General features: G+C 52.8%; 3 protein-coding genes across 5 annotated transcripts; 1 reads left to right on the top strand and 2 right to left on the bottom strand.

The window, feature by feature from the left end:
- Positions 1-27: 27 nt before the first annotated feature.
- On the bottom strand, positions 28-2653 carry EGFL8 (EGF like domain multiple 8). The gene is made up of 9 exons (XM_052649362.1): positions 2630-2653; positions 1990-2116; positions 1703-1825; positions 1483-1595; positions 1287-1382; positions 1008-1178; positions 854-933; positions 619-772; positions 28-313 (listed from the first exon to the last, which is right to left on the bottom strand). Exons 2-9 carry the CDS (start codon positions 2088-2090, stop codon positions 264-266), a joined length of 888 nt encoding a protein of 295 aa, XP_052505322.1. The 5' UTR covers positions 2091-2116; positions 2630-2653; the 3' UTR covers positions 28-263.
- A 994-nt stretch (positions 2654-3647) lies between these two features.
- On the bottom strand, positions 3648-11707 carry PPT2 (palmitoyl-protein thioesterase 2). Of its 3 annotated transcripts, none has more exons than XM_052648373.1 (9): positions 11518-11707; positions 10383-10585; positions 9982-10135; positions 9439-9534; positions 9242-9349; positions 8383-8466; positions 8178-8262; positions 4631-4685; positions 3648-4462 (listed from the first exon to the last, which is right to left on the bottom strand). In XM_052648373.1, the coding sequence occupies exons 1-9, from the start codon at positions 11525-11527 to the stop codon at positions 4319-4321; spliced, it is 939 nt and encodes a 312-aa protein (XP_052504333.1). In that variant the 5' UTR covers positions 11528-11707; the 3' UTR covers positions 3648-4318. The 3 variants fall into 3 exon arrangements, with proteins under 3 accessions (XP_052504333.1, XP_052504334.1, XP_052504335.1); XM_052648374.1 differs by lacking the exon at positions 11518-11707 and adding an exon at positions 10917-11056; XM_052648375.1 differs by lacking the exon at positions 11518-11707 and adding an exon at positions 10710-10731.
- Positions 11708-13416: 1709 nt separating this feature from the next.
- Positions 13417-16135, top strand: PRRT1 (proline rich transmembrane protein 1). Its single transcript, XM_052649399.1, has 4 exons — positions 13417-13435; positions 14346-14881; positions 15228-15413; positions 15590-16135. The coding sequence occupies exons 1-4, from the start codon at positions 13417-13419 to the stop codon at positions 15764-15766; spliced, it is 918 nt and encodes a 305-aa protein (XP_052505359.1). The 3' UTR covers positions 15767-16135.
- Positions 16136-21267: the final 5132 nt, after the last annotated feature.

Below are 21267 nucleotides of genomic sequence, written 5' to 3'. Positions count from 1 at the left end.
AAAGATTGAGCAAGATCTGGGCACGTTCTGGCTGTTTTTGTTAAGGAGTTAAGAAAGCAGTTCTTGCCCAGGCATCAGCCCTAGCCCGAGGATTCAAGGGCAGCAACGGCCTTCCTCCATTCTTTAGCTTCGCCTGGTTTCCGTTGTCCATGGCTCCTCAGCGGCAAAGAGCCTTATCTGCAGCTCCCTAGCCAGCCAATCCCAGAGGGTTAGTGAGTCCAGTTTCTGTATAAATTAGAGGGCAGGGGCTCTGCAGAGGCTCCTTATCTTCGCCCTTTGAGGCCTGGGCCCAGGCTGTTGTCCTCACAGAAGCCTGGTTAATGACAAGGAGACAGGCAGACACATCGACTGTGTACTTCTGGGATGCCTAGAGCGGGCCCTGGATGCTGTACAGATTGACAGCCTCTCTCAACAATAAGTGGAACCGCCACTGAGCTGGAGAACGGGGTACCCAAAGAGGGGGTGGTGACGTGCAGAAATCTGGGAAGGTATGAGGTGAGTGGGTGCAGAGGAAGGATTTTGGGTAAGAGAAAACAGAGTTGGGAAAAGGTGTCTTGAGGAGCTGGGGGCAGTGGTGGGGAGATGGGGGTCCCCACCGAGAGGGCCATGGGGACTCACAGGTGCCCAGTCTCTCCTCCAGCAGCAGCACCTGGTCACTGAGAGACTCGATCCTATCGCCCCGGCCCCACAGCTCCGCCACCTGCTCGGGCTGCAGCTCTTCCGGGGGCACCGGCAGCACTGCTCGGACCCAGGCCCCAGCCTGACCGGCCCACTGGAAAGGAAGAGATACCTCAGCGGGGCAGGGAGGGGGCCTGTCAGCTCTGCAAGTGTGGCCTCCGGCATCTCCACTCACCTGCTCCAGCCTCTCCAGGCGCCCTCGCAGCTCGCGAATCTCCCGCCTCAGGGCACGCTCATCAGGTCCAGCCTCACGAACTGGGACCAAGGAGAGCGAGCGTCACTGCTGCCCCGGCCCTGCCTCTATTCGCCCCCTGCTCCCACCCACTCACCGGCCACGTTGAGGACGCTGGCACTGGTCGGGGGCTCTGGGGCCCCCTCCGCGCAAGTGCGCCCATCCAGGCCCAGAACCAGGCCGTGCGGACAGCCACAGGTGAAACTGCCCGCCGTATTGAGGCAGCGATGCGAGCAGAGAGTGACGCCGGTTCTGCATTCATCCACATCTAATTACCGGAAAGAGGAGGGGGCTGATGGAGGCGGGGCGGGGATGGGCGCCACTGGCGGGCAGGGAGGTCCTGGCACCACCCCCGAGGGAGGGCGAGCCGACTCACCCACGTGACAGTGCTTCCCACCCCAGCCCGGGGCGCACTCGCACTGGTCCGGCCGAACGCAGACGCCTCCGTTCTGGCAGGGCTTGGTGCAGATGGCTGAGGGTGCAGGAAGTGGGGTTCAGAACCCAGCGGAAGACCTGGCTGTCCGCCCAGCGGGGCGCACCTCCCCCTAAGGCCCGGGAAGCCCTAGCCTCACCTTCATCACAGGTGAGTGCCCCAGGATGCCGCTTCTTCCAGCCCTGGCAGCACACGGCGTGGGTCTGCCGCACCTCCTTCCGCACTTCCCTCCAGGCCACGCGGTACGTGGTCCTGGAACACAGCACCGGGCTCTGGGCGTTGGCCTATGTATGGGTCCTTGTCCTGGCTCTGGGGGGTTCCTCTTGAGAAACCCCGGGGTCCTGGCTCCCCATCCTCACCTGTAGGTGCTGCAGACACGCCTTCCAGAGCACAGGGTCAGATAGGGCTTATATACAGGTTGGCTGTAGGACTCATTGTAACGGAGTGGGACCACCAGGGTCTGCTTGGAGCAGACCCCCTGACTGCACCCATGTGGGAGAAAGTGAGACACTGAGTGGGCCAGGCCCTGGGGAGCCAGAGCCCCACTCCCCTTCACCCTCCCTAAATATGACAACCTCATCCCCCTCCTCAACTTTGTTTTGCCCCCTGTGAAGCCCCACCCCGGCCCTGCCACCTCTGTTGTCACCTCTCTTTGAGGGCTCCACCCTTGGCCCGCTCGCCTGTCATCAGTAGCAGGAGGAACCAGAGTCCGCCTAAGACAGTGCACGGCTCAGCCCTGGACCCCATGATTCTCCTTGACTTCAGACTGCCAGCTGCAGGCAAGAAGAGGTTAATGGAGGCCCTTCCCCTCTGCTAGTAACTTCTCCAGCTCCAGCACTCCCAAGAACAGTCTGCTGGTGCCCTGTAAGCCAGGCAGGACATTCATTTGCACACCTGCACTAGCCACCAGGATTGTCAGCACCTGCACATATATTAACACTCACCATCCTTCAGCACATACATGGTCCCTGCAGCACCATACAAGCTCACAGCCTGACACACTCCCTCCACCTCCCTTCAGGCCCCCCCTATCTCTGATGTACCCTCTTCCATCCTAATCTTCCTACCTTCAAAATCTCAGATATTCACCATTACACCCCTCTACACCTTGTACACAACCCACGCACCTGGAGACCCCACCTTAAGCACACTCCTGCTACCCTCACAACCCCACCACCACATACACCCTAGACCTACGCCCCTTACTCAAACAACACCTCTAACTCACACCCACTCTAAGACTCTTAGTGACCCCCCCTCTTTCCCCATTGACATTCTCTCCCCACCTGTCTTTGCCTTTCTCCAGGAGACTTTAGGTCGACCAGCCTCAGCAGCAGCCACTCAGACTGGTGGGCGGGCTGCAAAGGGGAGGAGGGGCTGGGCCAGACAGAGCCCTCCCATCCCTGCCCCCTCCCATAAGCCTCCTCCCATAGCTGGAGCTTGGTCAATTCAGTGGGGTCTAAATCCCCACTGACCTTCACCCCCACCCCCTGCAGCCAAGTAAAGAACCCCCTAGAAGTTTCTTCTCAACCATGAGGCCCCTTATTTGGAACTCCCCCAAGTCAACAGAGGCTACTGGCTTTAAACACCTGGCCTTTGCCCTCCGCCCTTCAACCCAACACAGATGGGAAGAACTGAGGGGCAGGGAAAGGCAGAGCTGGCAGAGAAGAAAGTGGGGTTAGGTCATGGGAGAAAAGGCAAGATCAGCGGAGGAAAGAAAGAAGGGCGAGATACCACAAAGGTGGGGGAGGTTGGGGAGGCTGCCCAGGGCACTGAGGGAAAAATTGCCCCCATTTCTTGATGACATTTATTAGGGCCTGGGGGGCGGAGAGGGGGCAGAATTGAGTCAGCCACCGCCCCCCATGCCAGAGCAGACAGGGCCTTATTGTCTCTACCAAGATTCCTTCTTTCAAGGAAGAGGAGGCTCATTGTCCAGCCCCTCACCCAGCTCTGGCCTACAAAGGTCGAAAAGGGGCACAACAAATGCCCACCCTGACCCTGCGTCCCCTCATCTAGCCTGAGGGTGGCTGGTACATTCCACCCATGAGGCTGGGGTCCAAACCGTTAGAGCCCTGGGCTCAGCCCCCCAGTTGCTGGCTGGGACAGGAAGAGAATTGTCCTCAGCAGGAAAGAACCCACAGAGAATCAGGAACCCGCACAGAATGGGCATTGAGAGAGCGGAAACACCAAGGGGGTCCCACCCCAGACCAGGCATCCGGGCACCCAGGCCCCAGGCTCTCCATCCCCACCCTCCTGGGGGAGCCAGGTCCCCCTCACCTGGAAATGAGGCAAGCCACACTGAGTAAATGGAACTTTATTTTCATAAATACAGGGGTAGTAACACACCCATTCAAGGGTAGCTAAAAGAGGGGCTGGAGCCTCAAAGAAACTAGGCTCCCAGAGGGCACCCCAATACTGAATATAGGGACTGGGGGATCCCCAAACCTGAGATGGGCCTCACAGGCCACAGATATTCCCCAACACTGACACTTCAAGAACGGAACTGTCCCCATAGTGGAGCCTCAGAACCCCACTCTCATAGGTGGTCCTTCCTGGCGGGTTGGGAGGGCTCACAACAGGGGAGTTCAGAGGAAAAGGGAACGTGGGAAAAACAAGCTAAAAATGTCCTGAGTGGCTTGGAAGGAGGCCCTGTGGTGGGCAGGGGCTGGGTTCTCCTTCTGTAGAGCCAGAGACAGAGGAGCAGCAGCAATAGGAGCAGCCACAAGTTAATCTTGTTTCCCACTTCCCAGCCTTGGCCTTGGCCTTGGCCTTGGGGGGCATGGGAGAGCATGGAGCAACCCCCAAAAGGGAGGACACGAGATGGAGGAGACCAGGATGTGTCGTTCACAGAGGAGGGGTCCTGGAGCCCTGGCTGGTGGGGGCAGTGTGGGACCAGTGAGGTGGTCACAGGCACACCAAGGCCTGACATCCAAGGCTCCATTCCGTCTCTGGGAGGGGAGTTCCTGAGGGGTCCCTCAGGAGAGCCAAGGTTCAATGCAGGTCTCATAAAGGGTACGGTTGGAGTGCCAGGCCGTGTGGGAGATCCCAGCCATTGGACACCTCACTATGGCCCCCCGGGCCAGGAGAGTCTTCAACCCAAAAGAGTCCCGCAGATAAACCTTCAAGGTGGGACAAGGGGCATAGAAGAAAGACACAGGGAGAGACAAAGTAAGTTCCTGCCGGCATCCCAGACCCCCTCCCCACAGGGTAGACCCTTCAGCTTCCGTGTCAAGGGCAGAGAGAACCACAGTGTGTGCAGAAAGGGAAAGTAATTCCAGGGGACTCACCAGTTGCTTCTCCATCTCCAAGACTGTCTCATTTGCATCATAGAAACCAAAGAAGCTGCAAAGAGATTGGGGCATTAAGAGGGAGGTTATCAGAGGGGGAAAAAATCAAGGGAGGGTAGGGACCTTCAGGAACTCATGGCCTGTTGGGGACACAAGCAGCAAGGGGGACACTCAAAATATTTAACTGGGTATCATGTACCTCAGGCTTCCCAGGTGGCGCTAGGGATAAAGAACCTGCCTGCCAATGCAGGAGACATAAGTTCAATCCCTGGGTCGGGAAGATCCCTTGGAGGAGGTATGGCAACCCACTCCAGTATTCTTGCCTGGAGAATCCCATGGACGGAGGAGCCTGGAGGGCTATAGTCCATGGGGTCAAAAAGAGTCGGACACGACTAAGCGACTTAGCACACACACATATCATGTACCTCAAGAGGTAATGGATTAAGGATACAGTATCGCTTCTGCACAATTCCCATCAAAAATGAATAACCTGAATCGAATCATGAGGAAATAGCCAACAAACCCAAACTGAGGGCCATTCTATAAGATAGCTGGCTCATTATGTTTCAAAAAATATCAATGTCAGACTTCCTGGTGGTCCAATTGTTAAGACTCCACACTCCCAATGCAGGGGGCATGAGTTCAATCCCTGGTGGGGAAGTTCTGCATGCCGGGGCCAAAAAATAAAAAAATCAATGTTGCAAGATTACTCCAAGGAAAACTAAAGAGACATAAGAACCAAATGCAACATGGGATCCTGAGTTGAATCTTTCACTGGATTTTCTTCCTATATGGAAGATTTTAGGAAAATTTGAATAAGGTCTACAGAGAATTGTATCAATGTTAATTTCCTGATTTTGATAACCATATTGTAGATACATAAAAGAATGTCCTATATGTAGAAAATAGACACTGACATACTGAAGTCTTAACGGTTCATACATACACATACTCCACATATATATATGGATATACAGAGGGAGAGACAGAGGACACTAATATAAACTTGGTAAAATGTTAACATTTGGGAAATCTAGGTGAAGAATATACAAGATTGCTGTGTACGACTTTGGTAATTTCTTGAGTATGAAATTATTTCCAAAGAAAAAGTTTAAAAAAAAATTTTAATTAGGAATATTTAACTGTCATGGGCACTGAGTGGACACAGACCAAGAATAACTGAACAAAGGCTAACAGTACTAAGTCCAATGGGCTATGGGAGCAAAGAGGAGAGGTTACTACCCTAGTTTTAGAGGGTCAACAAAGGCTTCCCAGCGATTAATCTGAACTAGGGAAAGCTGTCTCAGGCAAATGGCACAAGAGCAACACAGAGGTTTGGCACAGCTGGGTGGGTTGGGGGCCTGGAGGCCACGCTGAAGGACTAGGTTTCTTAAGCCATAGGAAAGCAGTAGGGGCACAAAGACCTGGCTTGGAACTCCAACTCTGCCACACGCTCCCCACTGTGTGTAGTTGATCATGTTGCTGATTTTCTTTGTCCTATACAAGAATACCTCCTTTGTAGAGAGGAAATAAAACATTGTGGTTAAGTCAGACAGCCTGACTTCACCACTTACTAACTATGAATGTAGGCAAGTTATTTAATCTCTTTGTACTTAAGTTTCCTTACATGCCAAAAGAGGATAATAGTAATTACCCTACAGGGTTGTTGTGAGGATTAAATGAGCTTTATTTGCAAAGTACTTAGAGCTACTTCTTATCTTCATAGGGTTGTAGTAGGTGTGAAATGAGATAAAAATAAATCCCACCTTTAACTACTGTAAGGCATGTTACTCCTTCATTTATAACCCTCCAATGTGTTCCCATCTCACTCAGAATTTTAAAAAAAAATCAAGGGTCATGGTTGCCAGGGGCCTGGGAGTAGCAGGGATAAGGAAGTTACCATTCTTTAAAGGGTTATGGGGTTTCAGTTTGGCAAGAAAAAAGTTCTGGAGATAGATGGTGGTGAGCTTACACAAGAATTTGAATGAACTTGAAGCCACCAAACTTACCCTTAAAAATGGTAACTTTTATGTTGCATATATTTTAGAAAAAAACAGTGACTTTATTTTGCCCCACAAAGGCTTTCTGTATCTGGCCCCCTTCTACCTCTTTCACCTCTTTCACCTCCACCCCAGCTTACTGCCCTCTAGCCTCATGGACGTCCTTATTCCCCATGCCTGCCCCAGTGACTTTGCAGGTGCTACTCCTCTTCCCTAGAAGAACTAACCTAGACATCCCAAGCATATTAAAAAGCAGAGACATCACTTTGCCCACAAAGGTCTATACAGTCAAAGCTATGGTTTTTCCAGCAGTCACATATGGATGTGAGAGTTGGACCATAAAGAAAGCTGAGCGCCAAATAACTGATGCTTTTGAACTGTGGTGTTGGAGAAGACTCTGGAGAGTCCCCTGGACTGCAAGGAGATCAAACCAGTCAGTCTTAAAGGAAATCATCCTTGAATATTCACTGGAAGGACTGATGCTAAAGCTGAAGCTCCAATACTTTGGCCACCTGATGCGAAGAGCCAACTCACTGGAAAAGACCCTGATGCAGGGAAAGACTGAGGGCAAAAGGAAAAGGGGGCAGCAGAGGATGAAACAGAGAGCATCACTGACTCAATGGACATGAATTTGAGCAAACTCCGGGAGACAGTGGAGGACAGAGGAGCCTGGCATGCTGCTCTCCATGGGGTCACAAAAAGTCGGATACAACTCAGTCTTTGCTCAAATGGCAGCTCTTCCAGAAGGACTTCTCTGGCCACTATCTAAAATAGGCCCCAACCATCCTCTAATCCTTTCCCCGCCTTATTTTATCACTATCTGATATATATATTTACATTTATTATCTGTCTCTCCCACTAGAATGTGAGCTACACACTAGTGTAGACTTCTCTTTCATTTACTAGTGCATCCCTAAGATCCAGAACAGTGCCTGGGCACACAGTGCTTGATAAGTATTCGTTGAATGACTATAAAGTAGATCACGTGACATTTCAGATCACTCATGATGATCAGAGGCAGACACATGGTGCCATGAAGCCATGGGTTTTCCTGAGGAATAGGATAGAGGGGACAAGGTTGGAGCAATTACCTTTTACTTCCAAGTAAGTAAAAGAGCTGGTAGGAAATGTGATTACATGGCATGGAACTATAGACATGCGTTGTAGCGACTTGTCAATTTCCTGGTTTCACTATTGTGCTGTGGTTACATAGGATGCAGGCATTGGGGGAAACTGGGCAAAAGATACACAGGACTTCTCTAAACTATCTTTGCAACATCCTAAGAATCTGTAAATAGTTCAGAGTTCAAAGTTTTCACAAAGTGGGGCTGGTAGGGATGGAAAGGAGGCAGCAAGGCTTAGTGACTGGCTAGATATAAGAGGTTGGGACATGACTCCCAGGTTTTGGTCTTGGGTGACAAGATGAATGGAGGGTGGGGGGATTAACTGAACAGTGGAAGAAGCAGGCCAGTTTTAGAAATGAGATAAAGATTGGCTGGGATTGGGGTGTCCTTAGCCAACGCTCAGGCCACACAGTCCCTTATTACCTGGACTGCCAGGGAGTAATGACACCATCATCAGGGCCCCCAATCAGCACCAGGCGGCCCAAACGCAGAAAGTTCTTCCGCCAAGCTACAGGGTGGGAATAAGAGAGCCTGAGTTAGTCACAGGGGTCGGGCCAGGATGGAAAGGGAAATATAGGAGGTCAGAGAAGCAGAAAATGGGACCAAGGTAGGAGCCTGGGGTCATTACCAGTGGCATTGGGATGGTCTCTTTCCCCATTGATCAGGGCCAGGAAGCTGCTGGCATTGAGGTACAAGTCATCATGGTGGGGGTCTGGGTACAAATAGCAGTTAGATCGTCAGAGAAGCAGGGAGAAGAGGCAAGACCAGATGCTGGAAGACCAATCAGAAGGCTACAGTAACAGACAAGGCACACAGTAATATGATAGTAGCAGTAATAACTGTCAACATGATAGCAAACACCTTTTTCCAGCACCTGCTGTGAGCCAGATACTGTTCAAAGCACATGACATTCATTATTTAATCCCCATAAACACAATAAAAGGTACGTACTATATCTTTACTTTACAGATGAGGAAAATTGAGTCACAGAAAGGTTGAGTAACTTGCCCAAAGTCATGCAGCAGGACTAGGCTTCAAACCCAAGTAGTCTGGACCCAGCATCCATGATCTTAAAAACTATAACCAGGCGTTTGCAAACTATGACTCATTAGCCAAATCCAGTTCACTGTTTCTATAAATAAAATTTTATTGCAACACAGACACATTCATTTACATATGGTATATGGCTGCTTTCACAGGACTATGGCAGAATTGAGTGGTTGTGACAGAAACTATATGCCTGCAAAACCAAAAAAAATTTACTGTCTGGCCCTTTAAGGATAAAGTTTGCCAACCCCTGCAGCAAACTGTATTCTCTAAATGAAACACATAAAGCATTTTGAACAGTGCCTGTTTACATAGTAAGGGCTCAATAAATGTAAGTTATCATCATCATTGCTGTTAGTTATGGGAGAGGTGGGAGCAGCAGGCCCTACCCTCCAGGATGCCCTTAGCATGGAGGCCCCAGTTTGGCATGTCTTACTCACCATGCCAGTAGTTGCAGATGGAGAATTCCTGGCCCCACGGGCTGTAGCAGATCCGGTAGAGGTTAGACCTCATGGAGGTGGGGAACAGCCACTTCAAATAGTTTGTGTCTGGCAAGAGAACAGCAGTGCCAAGTGGCCCCGAGCTTTGTGCCCTCAAGACTCAGGGCCCCCCTATGGAGCCTACAGTGCCCACTCACCTCCATACTGTCCCATCTGTGGAGAGGAGAGAGAGATGAAAGAATCCACATTGTGTTCATCCATCACAGACAGGAGTGCCCGGCACACCAGGCCCCCTGCAGACAGAACACCACATTGGGCAGGACTTAGGGAGGCCAGGTCAACAGTCCCCCACACTCCGCACCCCGACACACACACCATGTACCTCAAAGAAGCTGAGACCCTGAGAAGGCACACGCCCTGTGTCAAAACGCCCCATGTCAGGTAAGTGACAGAGCCAGAATTCGATTCTGGGCCTTCCCACGAACCCTAGGGTGCTTTTTACTGTCCCCCTCCCCAATCCCTTATGTCCACGAGCCATGGGTGACGGGGAAAGAAAGGGGCAGCAGCCTAGGGAGCAGCCCTCCCACTCAGGACACTCAACGCAGATAAGACCCAGGTGCTGAGGGAAGCCGGAAAACGAGGCAATGCGGTTCAAAAAAGGGAACACTAGGCAGTGTCCCTCAGATAAGGATCAAGCTTCAGATAGGGCTTAGAGGCGGGGAATGGGGGAGGGTGCCTACCCTGGGAGTAGCAGATGAGGTGCACCCCTTGAAGAGCCTTTGCCATGATGGGGGCCACAGCCTCTCGGAACCCTTGCACCTGTTCCCACAGGGGTCGCAAACTCTCTCTCCCATCGAAGAGATCGAGCACTGTCACCGCAGTCCCAGGGTGGGTCTGTGGGAAGGGGGCGATGCCGCAGCCGGGATGGACTATAAAGACCCTCCTCCACGCCGCCCCCCAGCCGGCGCCCACACGCCTATTGTGCCCTCCTAGAACCAGGGATCTCTCGTCCCCCAACTTTCCCCAAGCCAGCACCAGCTTGCGAGGAAGTGGGCAGGCCCAGCATTCAGTTCCCCATTCTCCCTCCCCGGCCTCTGTAGCCGCCACCAACGCCCCACAACCGGGGCGTCCCCTGCCAGACCTCATTGATGTATTCCAGCAGATGGCGGAAGCTGTACGAACTGTCAAAGAGCCCGTGCACCACTATGACCGGCTTGTAGGCAGCCCGATGGGGCGCAGGGGCGGCGGGCAGCAGCAGCAGGAGCAGCAGCAGCAGGAATGGCAACAGGAGCAGGAACTCCGCCGAAGGGAGCCGCCGCCCCGGGAGCCCCAGCATACTCCCGCCTGAGAAGGGGACGATGAGGGGCTGTGAGAGAGATGACAACACCCCCTCCCTTCGGAACAGACGCCGGCAATCAAGCCTCCCCCACCCGTTCCCACACCAGGTCCTCGTCACAAAACATCCTACTTTTACTCCAGTCCTCTCCACAAACACACACCCCCACCACGCTGCAGACGCACTGACGCGCAACCAAGCCCCGCCCCCAACGCAGTGGGGACTCGGTCCCGAGGCCAGGAGCTTCCTAATGGATCATCCCAGTCATGCAAGACTGAAGATTTGCAAGAAAGAACCCAGAGCAGCAGCGTAGGACCCTGGGAGAGTGCAAACTCCCACCTGGCCTGGATCCGCGAGCCCCGCTCCGCCGGCTGTTTACTTCTCCCCAGCTTGGAACCCACGTGGGGGAGGGCAAGGGTGTAAGGAGAACGCGCGCAGGGGAATGACGGACAGGAGAGGGGAGGCTGCTCAGGGTCGCATTTAGCCGTCACGTCCGGGGCTTTCCCTAGCAACCTTGCCAGCGTCCCCCGCAACGCTGGCCGCAGACTGGAGGGGCAATGGAACAATCCATTGCGCCCTAAGAGCGGGGGAGCTGGGGGCGAGGGGGAGGGAACAGGCGGAGTGATCCATTTAGATCGCGGGGAGAGGAAGAAGCCGCAAAGGTGTCCTGGGAAATTGAGAGAAGGCCTCTTCAGGCCCTGCGGCAGCCGTGACCTAGGGGTCCCATTTCCCAGCCTTGATTTGCCCTACTTCCCAATGCAGGCGTCCGGCTCCGCAACGGAACACGGAGTTCTCTTTCCTCAGGAGGCGCGCTGGAGGAACAGACCCGGGAAAGGCAGTCCTTGGTATTTCGTTCTCCGCCGGCTGAGGGCTGAAGGTAGCCCAGGCGGACCCTGCTCCTAACCCCTTCCCTCCCGCCCATGCCAGGTCTGAGTCTTACAACTCTTCATCTTGAAGTGCTTGTAGTGCCCTTGTCTCCAGAGACGCGGAGAGTCCTCGAGGCCCCTCGAGGTAAAAGTGCGGCTTGGCCCAGTTTCTTTTGCCCTTCTCTAGTACGGAGCCTAACTACGACCCACCTCCCAAGGGGCGGAGAGCCCCTTGGGCAGCGCTGACTCACGCTCCGCCTAGTTTCTGACGAGTTTCTGTACCTGAACGACCCCACACCCCAGCCCTGAACCTGGAGCTCCTTGTGGGCGGCTCCTTACTCAGACCTTCCCACCGGGGCTGGACTTCTAACTCCAGGCGTCTCCCACCTCTCTCCCTGTGATCCCTACCGGTACCCAGGTGCCGGTGTTAGGGCTTTCACTGAGCATTTAAAGACGTTTGTCTTGGTTTAAAAAGAAAATTTTTTTTTCGAAGCTCATCTGAATTCCTCTATGTCCACCAGGCCTTTGACAGTCTTAAGTCTCTCGCAATAAAACCAACTTGCGCCCCGAACTGTGTACAGGATGGTGTGGCGGAAGGGGGTTAGGGGCTCACGCGAACACCTCAGAAGCCAGAATGAGAGGTGTGGGGCCGTGATCTCGATCTCTGGGGCCTGGTACTGGCCCTGACGAGCGCCGCTATTACAGCTCGGTAGTCTCCGCCTGCAGTCGGATGGGGAAGGATACAGCGTCAGAGAGCGACTGCCTCAAGAAGGGGCTGGGAAGCACTGGTCTAAAGAGGGAGGGTGGTATCTCGGCTCTGCTTTTGCAAATAGCCCAATTCTGGTTAAATCTCTGCTGACTGCTGATTTTCACCTCCCCTCCCCATGTACAAATTCCCAAGATGCAATAAGCAAAATAAAAAGACTGCAATTACCGCTGGGCTCCCGGGTCGACTCAGGCGATGGCGCTGCGTCTTGGCGGGGGTGGTGGGTGGGTGGGATTTCAGGAATGGATCTGAACACTGCGGGCCCTGGAAAGTCTTTTAAGAAGCCTAGTAAGCAAAGCGGGGGAAGGGGAGGCAAGCATGTACTGCCAAACTGAGCTGCCGGCAATGAGCAGTTGATTCGTCCTCTCCTCCCAACGCGCTACAGCTCCTACATACTGAAGGTAAGAGGTAACTAAGTATCCCCCAAGCTTCCTCTTCGTCCTACCCCTGCCCCTCAACACACCACAAGCCCTACTACCTCCCAACGACTATAGACTGGGGCCCCTCACTTTACCTCCGGATTCCTCCCAGGCCAGAGCGGCAGGTCGAGATCATAACCCTGGGAACTTTTGTTGTTGTTTCTACGGTTCTCTCTCACACAGGCATCTCTGTGTACAGATAGGGAAACTAGAGCCAAGGATTTGGGAGAAGATCCCGAGATCTTACAGGGACTCTGAGAGAGGCTGAGTGTGTGTGTGTGGGGGGGGGAGGGGGCGGGGGCTGACGGGTGAAGAAGATCCAGAGGGAACTGGGGTACTGAATCCACTGAGCACCTGCTCGCTTCCTCCTACAGTATAATCACTACAGCCAGTCTTGAAGGGGAAGACTCCAGAGGGTTCTTTCTCCCTCCTTCCTTCCCTTAGTACCACCCGCCTTGCCTGGTCTTGCTTGCCTCCCAGTTTCCATGACAACTCCAAAGGAACCCAAACTGGGGGCTTGAATGCCGGGGTTAGAGGAGGCGAGACATAGTCCAAAAGCGGAGAGAGACCAAGTGGGGGTATCTCTGAAGGGTTCCCCCTCCCTCGCCTCGGTCCCTTTAAGCTCCCCCCTCTCAGCTTTCCCTCCGCCCCCCGCCGCCACAGTCTTCATCTCTCCATCTCTGCGCTGCTACCGGCTGCGCAATCTGCGCACCCAGACTCCGGTGCTAGCCAGGGACCCCGACTCTGGACTCCGGCTGCACGGATCTTGTCCCAGGGAGAGCGCAAGCATGTCATCCGAAAAGTCAGGTAGAAAACAACAACAAAACCCCTCGCCCTCTCCACTGTCTCCTGACTACCCCCCTCCCTTACCCCTCCCTAGCGGGTGGTTCTGCTTCATTCCCCTTCTATCCAGCTCTCCACATCCCTCCCCCCAAGCCCCCTCCTCTTTCTATATCCTTCCCTTCTCTTCCTTTCCTCTGGCCAGTCTCAGGCTCGGTCCCTTGCCAACAACATGGGTGGGGGGGGGGGGGCAGGTTAAGAGGGTGAGGGAAGTACAAGACTGGCTTAGCATCAGCCAGGTACTGCATGGATAGCATCATTGGGAGTGACAGATGGACAGATAATGCTGGCCCGCATGGAGACATCCAGCGGGGTAATATGGAGAGATGATCAGATGGGGATTGCCAGGGGAGTAAAATCCAGAGGACCCTTCTTAATCTGCCCTAAAAGAGGTTCGGAGATTCCAAGAGCAACTAGGGGACCCCCCTCCTCACTAAAGGAATGGCAGAGTGGAACATGTTATCCTACATGTGTTTTACAACTGTTGGACTGAGCACATGTTCACACAAGTGTTGCATGTCTACACATGTGCACACGCAGGACTAGCTCAGATAGGCGAACCCCAAAGCAGCCATAAGCCAAGAGGGATAGGAGTTTGGGTCTGCAGGTTAAAGCTGTGTGCCCATTGCTGAAGCAGGGAGAGGAGCAGAAGAGAGTTATGACCTCAAAACTAGATTAAAGGAGGTGGGGGGCAGGGACGGGCTGTTGGCCTAGATACCACCCCTCTCCTGCCCCAAGAATGAGAGATGGCTTGTCACTCATCTCCTCTCTGTCTCTCCCATTATCTTTCTCCATCCCTGACCCTCTGTGTCTCCCCCTCCCTCATCTCATCTATCTTATCTCTCCCCGTACTGGCTCCTCTGCTTACCGTCCCCAGGCCTCCCTGACTCAGTCCCTCACACCTCTCCACCACCCTACAATGCCCCCCAGCCCCCCGCCGAACCTCCTGCCCCGCCCCCACAGACAGCCCCTTCCTCGCACCATCACCACCACCACCACTACCACCAGTCCGGCACTGCCACCCTCCCACGCTTAGGGGCAGGGGGCCTGGCTTCTGGGGCCGCCGCTCAGCGCGGTCCCTCGTCCTCCGCCACCTTGCCAAGGCCCCCACACCATGCCCCGCCTGGCCCGGCCGCTGGGGCGCCCCCACCCGGCTGCGCTACCTTGCCCCGCATGCCACCCGACCCTTACCTGCAGGAGACTCGCTTCGAGGGCCCACTGCCCCCACCGCCGCCCGCCGCCGCCGCCCCGCCCCCCCCTGCGCCCTCTCATACTGCCCAGGCCCCAGGCTTCGTGGTGCCCACGCACACAGGAGCGGTAGGCACGCTGCCGCTGGGGGGCTACGTAGCCCCCGGTTACCCTCTACAGCTGCAGCCTTGCACTGCCTACGTCCCGGTCTACCCGGTGGGCACGGTGAGTACAGGGCGGACAGGGGACTGGAAGGAGGAGGCTGGGGGAAGGATGGAACAGAACATGGAATTGGAGGCACACTGGGGACTGGTGGGAAAGAGGAACAGAACCACGGGACCAGGAGGCGATCTGGAGGCAAGGGAGAGGAGAGACCAAAGAGCTGGGAATGGGGTGGGTGGTCTGTTGGTGTCAAAGATCAAGATCTGGCAGGGGAAACAGCCTTGAAGTCCAGAGGAGGTTTAAAAGAGGGAAACAACCTTCTTTCTCTGCTAGACGTGGAAAGCTGGTGGGCTCAGAGAGGGTAAGAGTGATAGACGTCCTCTCCCCACAACCTTCTTTCCTTTCACAGCCCTATGCAGGCGCGACCCCGGGGGGAACAGGAGTAACTTCCGCGCTCCCCCCGCCACCCCAGGGCCCAGGGCTGGCCCTGCTGGAGCCAAGGCGCCCGCCCCACGACTACATGCCCATCGCGGTGCTGACCACCATCTGCTGCTTCTGGCCTACAGGCATCATTGCCATCTTCAAGGCAGTGCAGGTGTTTGGGGGGGTGAGGGTGGGGGAGGGGACGGAGGTGGAGTATGGAGAGGAGGACTCAAGAGGTTCTTATTCCCAGGGAGTGCTGGACGTTTTGGGGAGCATCTTAGAGGGAGGCTGAGGCGTGCGGCCGAGGTAGCGGCTCTCTGATCTTCTCTCCCTCCCCCTCTCACGCAGGTGCGCACGGCCTTGGCCCGCGGAGACATGGTGTCAGCTGAGATCGCTTCACGCGAGGCCCGGAACTTCTCCTTTATCTCCTTGGCGGTGGGCATTGCAGCCATGGTGCTCTGTACCATCCTAACCGTAGTCATCATCATAGCAGCGCAGCACCACGAGAACTACTGGGATCCGTAAGGACATCCACGGCCCGGCCCCACCCTGCGCCCCTCGACGTCCCAAGCACGTTTTGCCGTCAAGCCGGGGATCCACAGTGGGCGCCCCGCACACCCGCTTCTGGGGCTACCGGACTTGGTTACATCCTAAACTAGGCCTCCACGGAAACTCTCGCCTTGCGAGCACGCTCGGAATCCAGTTCCTCAGGAACCTCGCCAAAACCCACACTAATAGGGACGCCACTTCCCGGCCGGGCCCTCAGTCGCTCCAGGCCCCCACCCCCTCTAAATACAGCACCCCCAGCCGAACTCTCTCGGTCACGGCTCCCCAGCCTGAAAACTGGTCCCTAAAGCCCCGCCTCCTCTATAGATTCCGCCCCGGCTCTGATAAAACCCCGCCTCCAGGTCGGCAGGCTCCGCCTTCTTTTCTTCCCTGCGGGGTGATTCAGTCCGGTGATTGGGTTTGTGGCGCCAGGCCTCGCCCCGATAGTTGTCAGTATACTTGTCACTCCACAACTTCTCCCGGCATCAGAGCCGAGCCCCAGGTTAGCCATAACCCCCACCCTCACTTCCATTTCTGTCTCTCCTCCACCATACCTGTCTATTTTCATGCTAATCCCAGGACCTCTATAACTTTGGGGTTTTTTTGGGGGGGGTTGGAATGAGATTTGGGAGGTTACCGGTTTCGGAACCTTCTCCCTGGGATGAAGATTACGTCCCCGTTCTCTGTAAATACTCCCTTCCTCCTACCCTAAGTGGGCAAGCGGGCAGAAAGAACCGAGGACACAAACCTTCCAATATCTGGAGGGAGCCAGCCCAATCCCCTTTCCTCATTAGTCCTCACCTTGTTCTGATCTGTGTGTGAGTGTGTGTGTGAATTTCTGAAAGACAATATTAAATAGATTAAGTGGATTTATCACCCGCAATCCCGAAGACTAGCAAAGACCCGGCTCCTTTGGTTTCGCCTTTCACTTATCTCCTCTTCTGGCGACGTGGGGGAGGGGCGGACAAAAACTGACAGAGACAATAGTGAGTGGAGAGATTCCCGCACACCAGAGAGACAAACACAAAGATGGGAAAGAGAGGCTTCCCTGGGAATCCTACTGGCGAAGACCTGGGGATCCATTCTTCGTAGACATTTCTTTACCCAGCACACCTTTTCCATTCCCTACAAGACTGGACCTAAGACTGGAGGAAGATTTTCGAGCAGATCCAGGGATCTCTCCCCAGAATTCCAGGAAAGAAGGAGGAAAGTAGGCAGAGTATTCTGAAAAAGTTGGCCCAGGATAGGATGGCATGGGGTAGGGAAACATGCCCAGCTGCCCACAGCTGTCCGTGCTCACAGGCTGGAGGGTGGCAGACAACTCCCAGTAGAGCCCTACTTGTTGTATTGTACCAGTGTAGGCAGGCAAGGCAGAGGGAGCACAGAGCTGCGGGGGTCGGGCTGCTGTGACAAAAATACCGTCACTGGGTGGCTTATAAAGAACAGAACTTTCCTGGGAGTCTGAGATCAGGTGCCAGGACGGTCAGGTATAAGCCCTCTTCTGAGTTGTAGATCTCTAAATGTACACTGATCCCTGGCTCCTCTCTAACGGTATCCTCATTTGGCAGAAAGGGCTAGGGAGCTCTGTGGGGTTTATCTTCTCATTTATTTATTTGGCCACGGGACTTGTGGGATCCTATTTCACCCCTGTTCAGCGATCGAACCACACCCCCTTGCCTTGGAAGCGCGGAGCCTTAACCCCTGGATCACCAGGGAAGTCCTTGTAGGGTCCCTTTTACAAGGGTACTAATCCCATTCATGAGCGTGCTACTCTCAGGACCTAAGTGCCTTCCAAAGGCCTCACCTCCTAATACCATTGTATTGCACATTAGAATTTCAACATATGTATTGGTGTAGGGAACACAAATATTCTGACTAAAGCAGAATGCCAGGGAGAAAGTCAGTAGCCTCACACGTCTACCTGGGCTAGTTACCCTCAACCTAGGAGACCTCTTGGGGAGGAGGAGGTGGACAAGCAGTGGATGTGGTATCTTCAGCTGTGCACCTGCAGGACAGGGTCCTATCCTGAATTCCATGCAGGATGCTGGTGAGATATCTCCGACAGCAGGTGTAAACCCTGAAACTCATGAAGTTTATAATCTAAACGGGAAGCCATGCACTGTGATAGGAGACACGAGAGGAGAATGGGATTGTGGGTTCTCCTTTGGACGGTTCAGGTTTACTGTGCTTTACTTACCCGAATTCGTGAAAAAAGAACTTACATTTGCAGTTCGCACTTCCTCACTACCTACTCACCGCCTCCAACCCCACCCTCCCCTCTCCCACCTCCGTTCAATAGGGTGTACTGTTGTCAGAAATGTCGTTTCCTCATACCCACTGCTTCTTAACCCTTTGGAATATGCTTCCAATCCAAACATTACTGAAATTGTTTTTTCAAATAGTATTCAATGACCCAAAGTTACCAGCAGCCAAAACCCAAGGTATTTTCACAGTACACTGCCTCTCTGAAGCCTTCCATGTTTGTCCCTTCACCTTGGATTCCCCACTTTCCCAGGTTCAGGGGCATATTACCTGCTCCCCTTCTGCCGCTGCTGCTGCTAAGTCGCTTCAGTCGTGTCCGACTCTGTGCACACACAAACCTCACTTTATCCTTCCTCCTCTCTCCCCGCCTGTTTTTTTTGTTGTTGTTTTTTTTTACCTTCTGTGCCTTAAGCATCTATATATGGACTTGTTTTTTTCCTTCTCTGAGAATTTCCCTTGAAAAATCTCATTCACTCCAAACTCAGACCTCATTTGTAACCAAATGCTTCTTTGCTACAGACTGAATGTTTGTGTTTCCTCAAAATTCATCTGTTGAACCCTAATCCCCAGTGTGATAGTGTGGCATTTGGGAGATGATTAGGTTTTGAGGGTAGGCCCTCATGGATGGGATTAGTGCTCTTATAAAAGAGACCCCAGAGGAACTTCCCTGGTGGTCTGGTGGTTAAGTCACCACATTTCCAAGGCAGGGGTCATAGGTTTGATCCCTGGCCTGGGAACTAAGATCCCACATGCCCTGTGGCATGGTCAAAAGATTTTTTTTAATTGTTTTAATTAATAAAAGATCCCCAGAGAGTTCCCTTACCATTCCACCATGTGAGGACATAGCTAGAAGGTACTCTGTGAACCAAAAGAAGCTCTCACTAGACACTGAATCTGCCAGCACCTTGATCTTGGAATTTCCAGCCTTCAGGACTTGAGAGATTGACTTCTGCTGTTTATAAGATAGCCAGTTTATGGTATTCTGTTAACAGTCCAAGTTGAGTAGAACATTCTCCAAACTCTGTATTTATAAGCATTCCTCTGGTGTCTGTGGAACATGTGGACAATGCTAGGTGTGAAAGTCACTCAGTCTGACTCTTTGCAACCTGGAATTCTCCAGGCAACAATACTGGAGTGGGTTGCCATTTCCTTCTCTAGGAGAGCTTCCCAACCCAGGGGTTGAACCTAGGTCTCCCGCATCACAGGCAGATTCTTTACAGTCTGAGCTACCAGGGAAGCAATGCAGCCCATCCTCTAAACTCAGCTGGTTCCAAACCAAACAGATAAAATGACACTGAAAACCAGCTCCCCTCCCTCTATCAGTTCAGTTCAGTTCAGTCACTCAGTCGTGTCCGACTCTTTGTGACCCCATGAATTGCAGCACGCCAGGCCTCCCTGTCCATCACCAGCTCCCAGAGTTCACTCAAACTCACGTCCAATGAGTCGGTGATGCCATCCAACCATCTCATCCTCTGTCGTCCCCTTCTCCTCCTGCCCCCAATCCCTCCCAACATCAGAGTCTTTTCCAATGAGTCAACTCTTTACATGAGGTGGCCAAAGTACTGGAGTTTCAGCTTTAGCATCATTCCTTCCAAAGAACACCCAGGACTGATCTCCTTTAGAATGGACTGGTTGGATCTCCTTGCAGTCCAAGGGACTCTCAAGAGTCTGCTCCAACACCACAGTTCAAAAGCATCAATTCTTCGGCACTCAGCTTTCTTCACAGTCCAACTCTCACATCCATACATGACCACAGGAAAAACCATAGCCTTGACTAGACGAAACTTTGTTGGCAAAGTAATGTCTCTGCTTTTGAATATGCTAACTAGATTGGTCATAACTTTCTTTCCAAGGAGTAAGTGTCTTTTAATTTCATGGCTGCAATCACCATCTGCAGTGATTTGGGAGCCCCCAAAAATAAAGTCTGACACTGCTTCCACTGTTTCCCCATTCTATTTGCCATGAAGTGATGGGACCAGATGCCATGAAGTGATGGGACCAGCTGCCATGATCTTAGTTTTCTGAATGTTGAGCTTTAAGCCAACTTTTTCACTCTCCTCTTTTCCCCAGTGCCCTTCCTTATTTGAAAACTTGATGCCTCTTCCACCTCCTTCCTGCCTTTACTTGTGGTGAGCTGTTAAGCCCAGTCAGTTCTGCCATCATGATGTCTTTTGAATCTGCAACTTTTCCCCACTTCTTGCTGGGAAAATGACCTCATCTAGGATTATTACAACAATTCCCCTAGTAGGTCTCCTTCTTTGCCACCCTTTCCTACTCCAGGTCTCCCTCAACACCACTGTCAGGTTACCCTCCCTAAACACACTTTTTATAAACTCTTAACATGCTACTCAAAACCCCTTCAAGATTCCCTATTGCTTACTCAACTGTTCACAAAATTTTAATCTGGGCTTTGACCTCTCCCATAATTTGAAATCATCCATCTTTCTGTGGAACCAAACTGTATTATTCATCATGCCCACCTCCAGATCTTTATTTACCCAGCTGTCCTCAAATCTAAGAGCTCTTTCTCTAATATTTGCCTGTTACAAACCAAATTGTTTGGTGCTTGCCATGTGTTTCAGACCACATCTAAGCTTATGCTTATGATATTTTCCCTCCTTTCACATCTGCTTCTACACTTGGCCAAAATGTACCAATCCCTCAAAGCTCAGATCAGTTCACTCCTTCACTGCAGCAAGAAGGACTCTCTCGGGACTTCCCTGATGGTCCAGTGGTTAAGAATCCACTTGCCAATGCAGGGGCTATGGGTTCAGCCCCAGGTCTGGGAAGATTCCATATGCCTCAGAGCAGCTAAAGCCCATGCACCATGACTACTGAACCTGCGTGCTACACCTACTGCAGCCAGTGTGCTTAGAGCCTGTGCTCAGCAGCAGGAGAAGCCACCTCAATGAGAAGCCTGTGCACCTCAATGAAGGGTAGCCCTGCTCACTGCAACTAGAGAAATCCTTCAAGCAGCAACAAAGACCCAAAATAAAGACCCCAAACAAAGACCAAAAATAAATAAATTTTTTAAAAACTGAGTATAAGTTGCCTTTTAAAAAATAAATAAAGCAGTGGGTTTCTAAACACAGCTCCAGGCATCCTTGGAGTCATGATTCTTGCCTCTGGCAATACATTATAGTCATCTGGGGAGCATTTAAAAAGCCCAAAGCCCAGGTCGGATTCTAAACCAATTAAATCACCATCTCTTGGGACTC

Source organism: Budorcas taxicolor, chromosome 11 (genome assembly GCF_023091745.1).
Source record: "Budorcas taxicolor isolate Tak-1 chromosome 11, Takin1.1, whole genome shotgun sequence".
NCBI lineage: Eukaryota > Metazoa > Chordata > Mammalia > Artiodactyla > Bovidae > Budorcas > Budorcas taxicolor.
Note: the sequence above shows the minus strand (reverse complement) of the source record. Positions and strands in the feature narration are given on the sequence as shown.

Coding starts and splice junctions, on each gene's coding strand:
- EGFL8 (XM_052649362.1), bottom strand. CDS start 2,090: ATGGGGTCCAGGGCTGAGCCGTGCACTGTCTTAGGCGGACTCTGGTTC. Junction 1,383..1,482: donor GGCACTCACCTGTGATGAAG/GTGAGGCTAGGG, acceptor CTGCACCCTCAG/CCATCTGCACCAAGCCCTGC. Junction 1,179..1,286: donor TGGGAAGCACTGTCACGTGG/GTGAGTCGGCTC, acceptor TCCGGTAATTAG/ATGTGGATGAATGCAGAACC.
- PPT2 (XM_052648373.1), bottom strand. Junction 10,136..10,382: donor TGCTGGAATACATCAATGAG/GTCTGGCAGGGG, acceptor CCCTTCCCACAG/ACCCACCCTGGGACTGCGGT. Junction 4,463..4,630: donor TGGAGATGGAGAAGCAACTG/GTGAGTCCCCTG, acceptor CCCACCTTGAAG/GTTTATCTGCGGGACTCTTT.
- PRRT1 (XM_052649399.1), top strand. Junction 14,882..15,227: donor CGGTCTACCCGGTGGGCACG/GTGAGTACAGGG, acceptor TTCCTTTCACAG/CCCTATGCAGGCGCGACCCC. Junction 15,414..15,589: donor CCATCTTCAAGGCAGTGCAG/GTGTTTGGGGGG, acceptor CCTCTCACGCAG/GTGCGCACGGCCTTGGCCCG.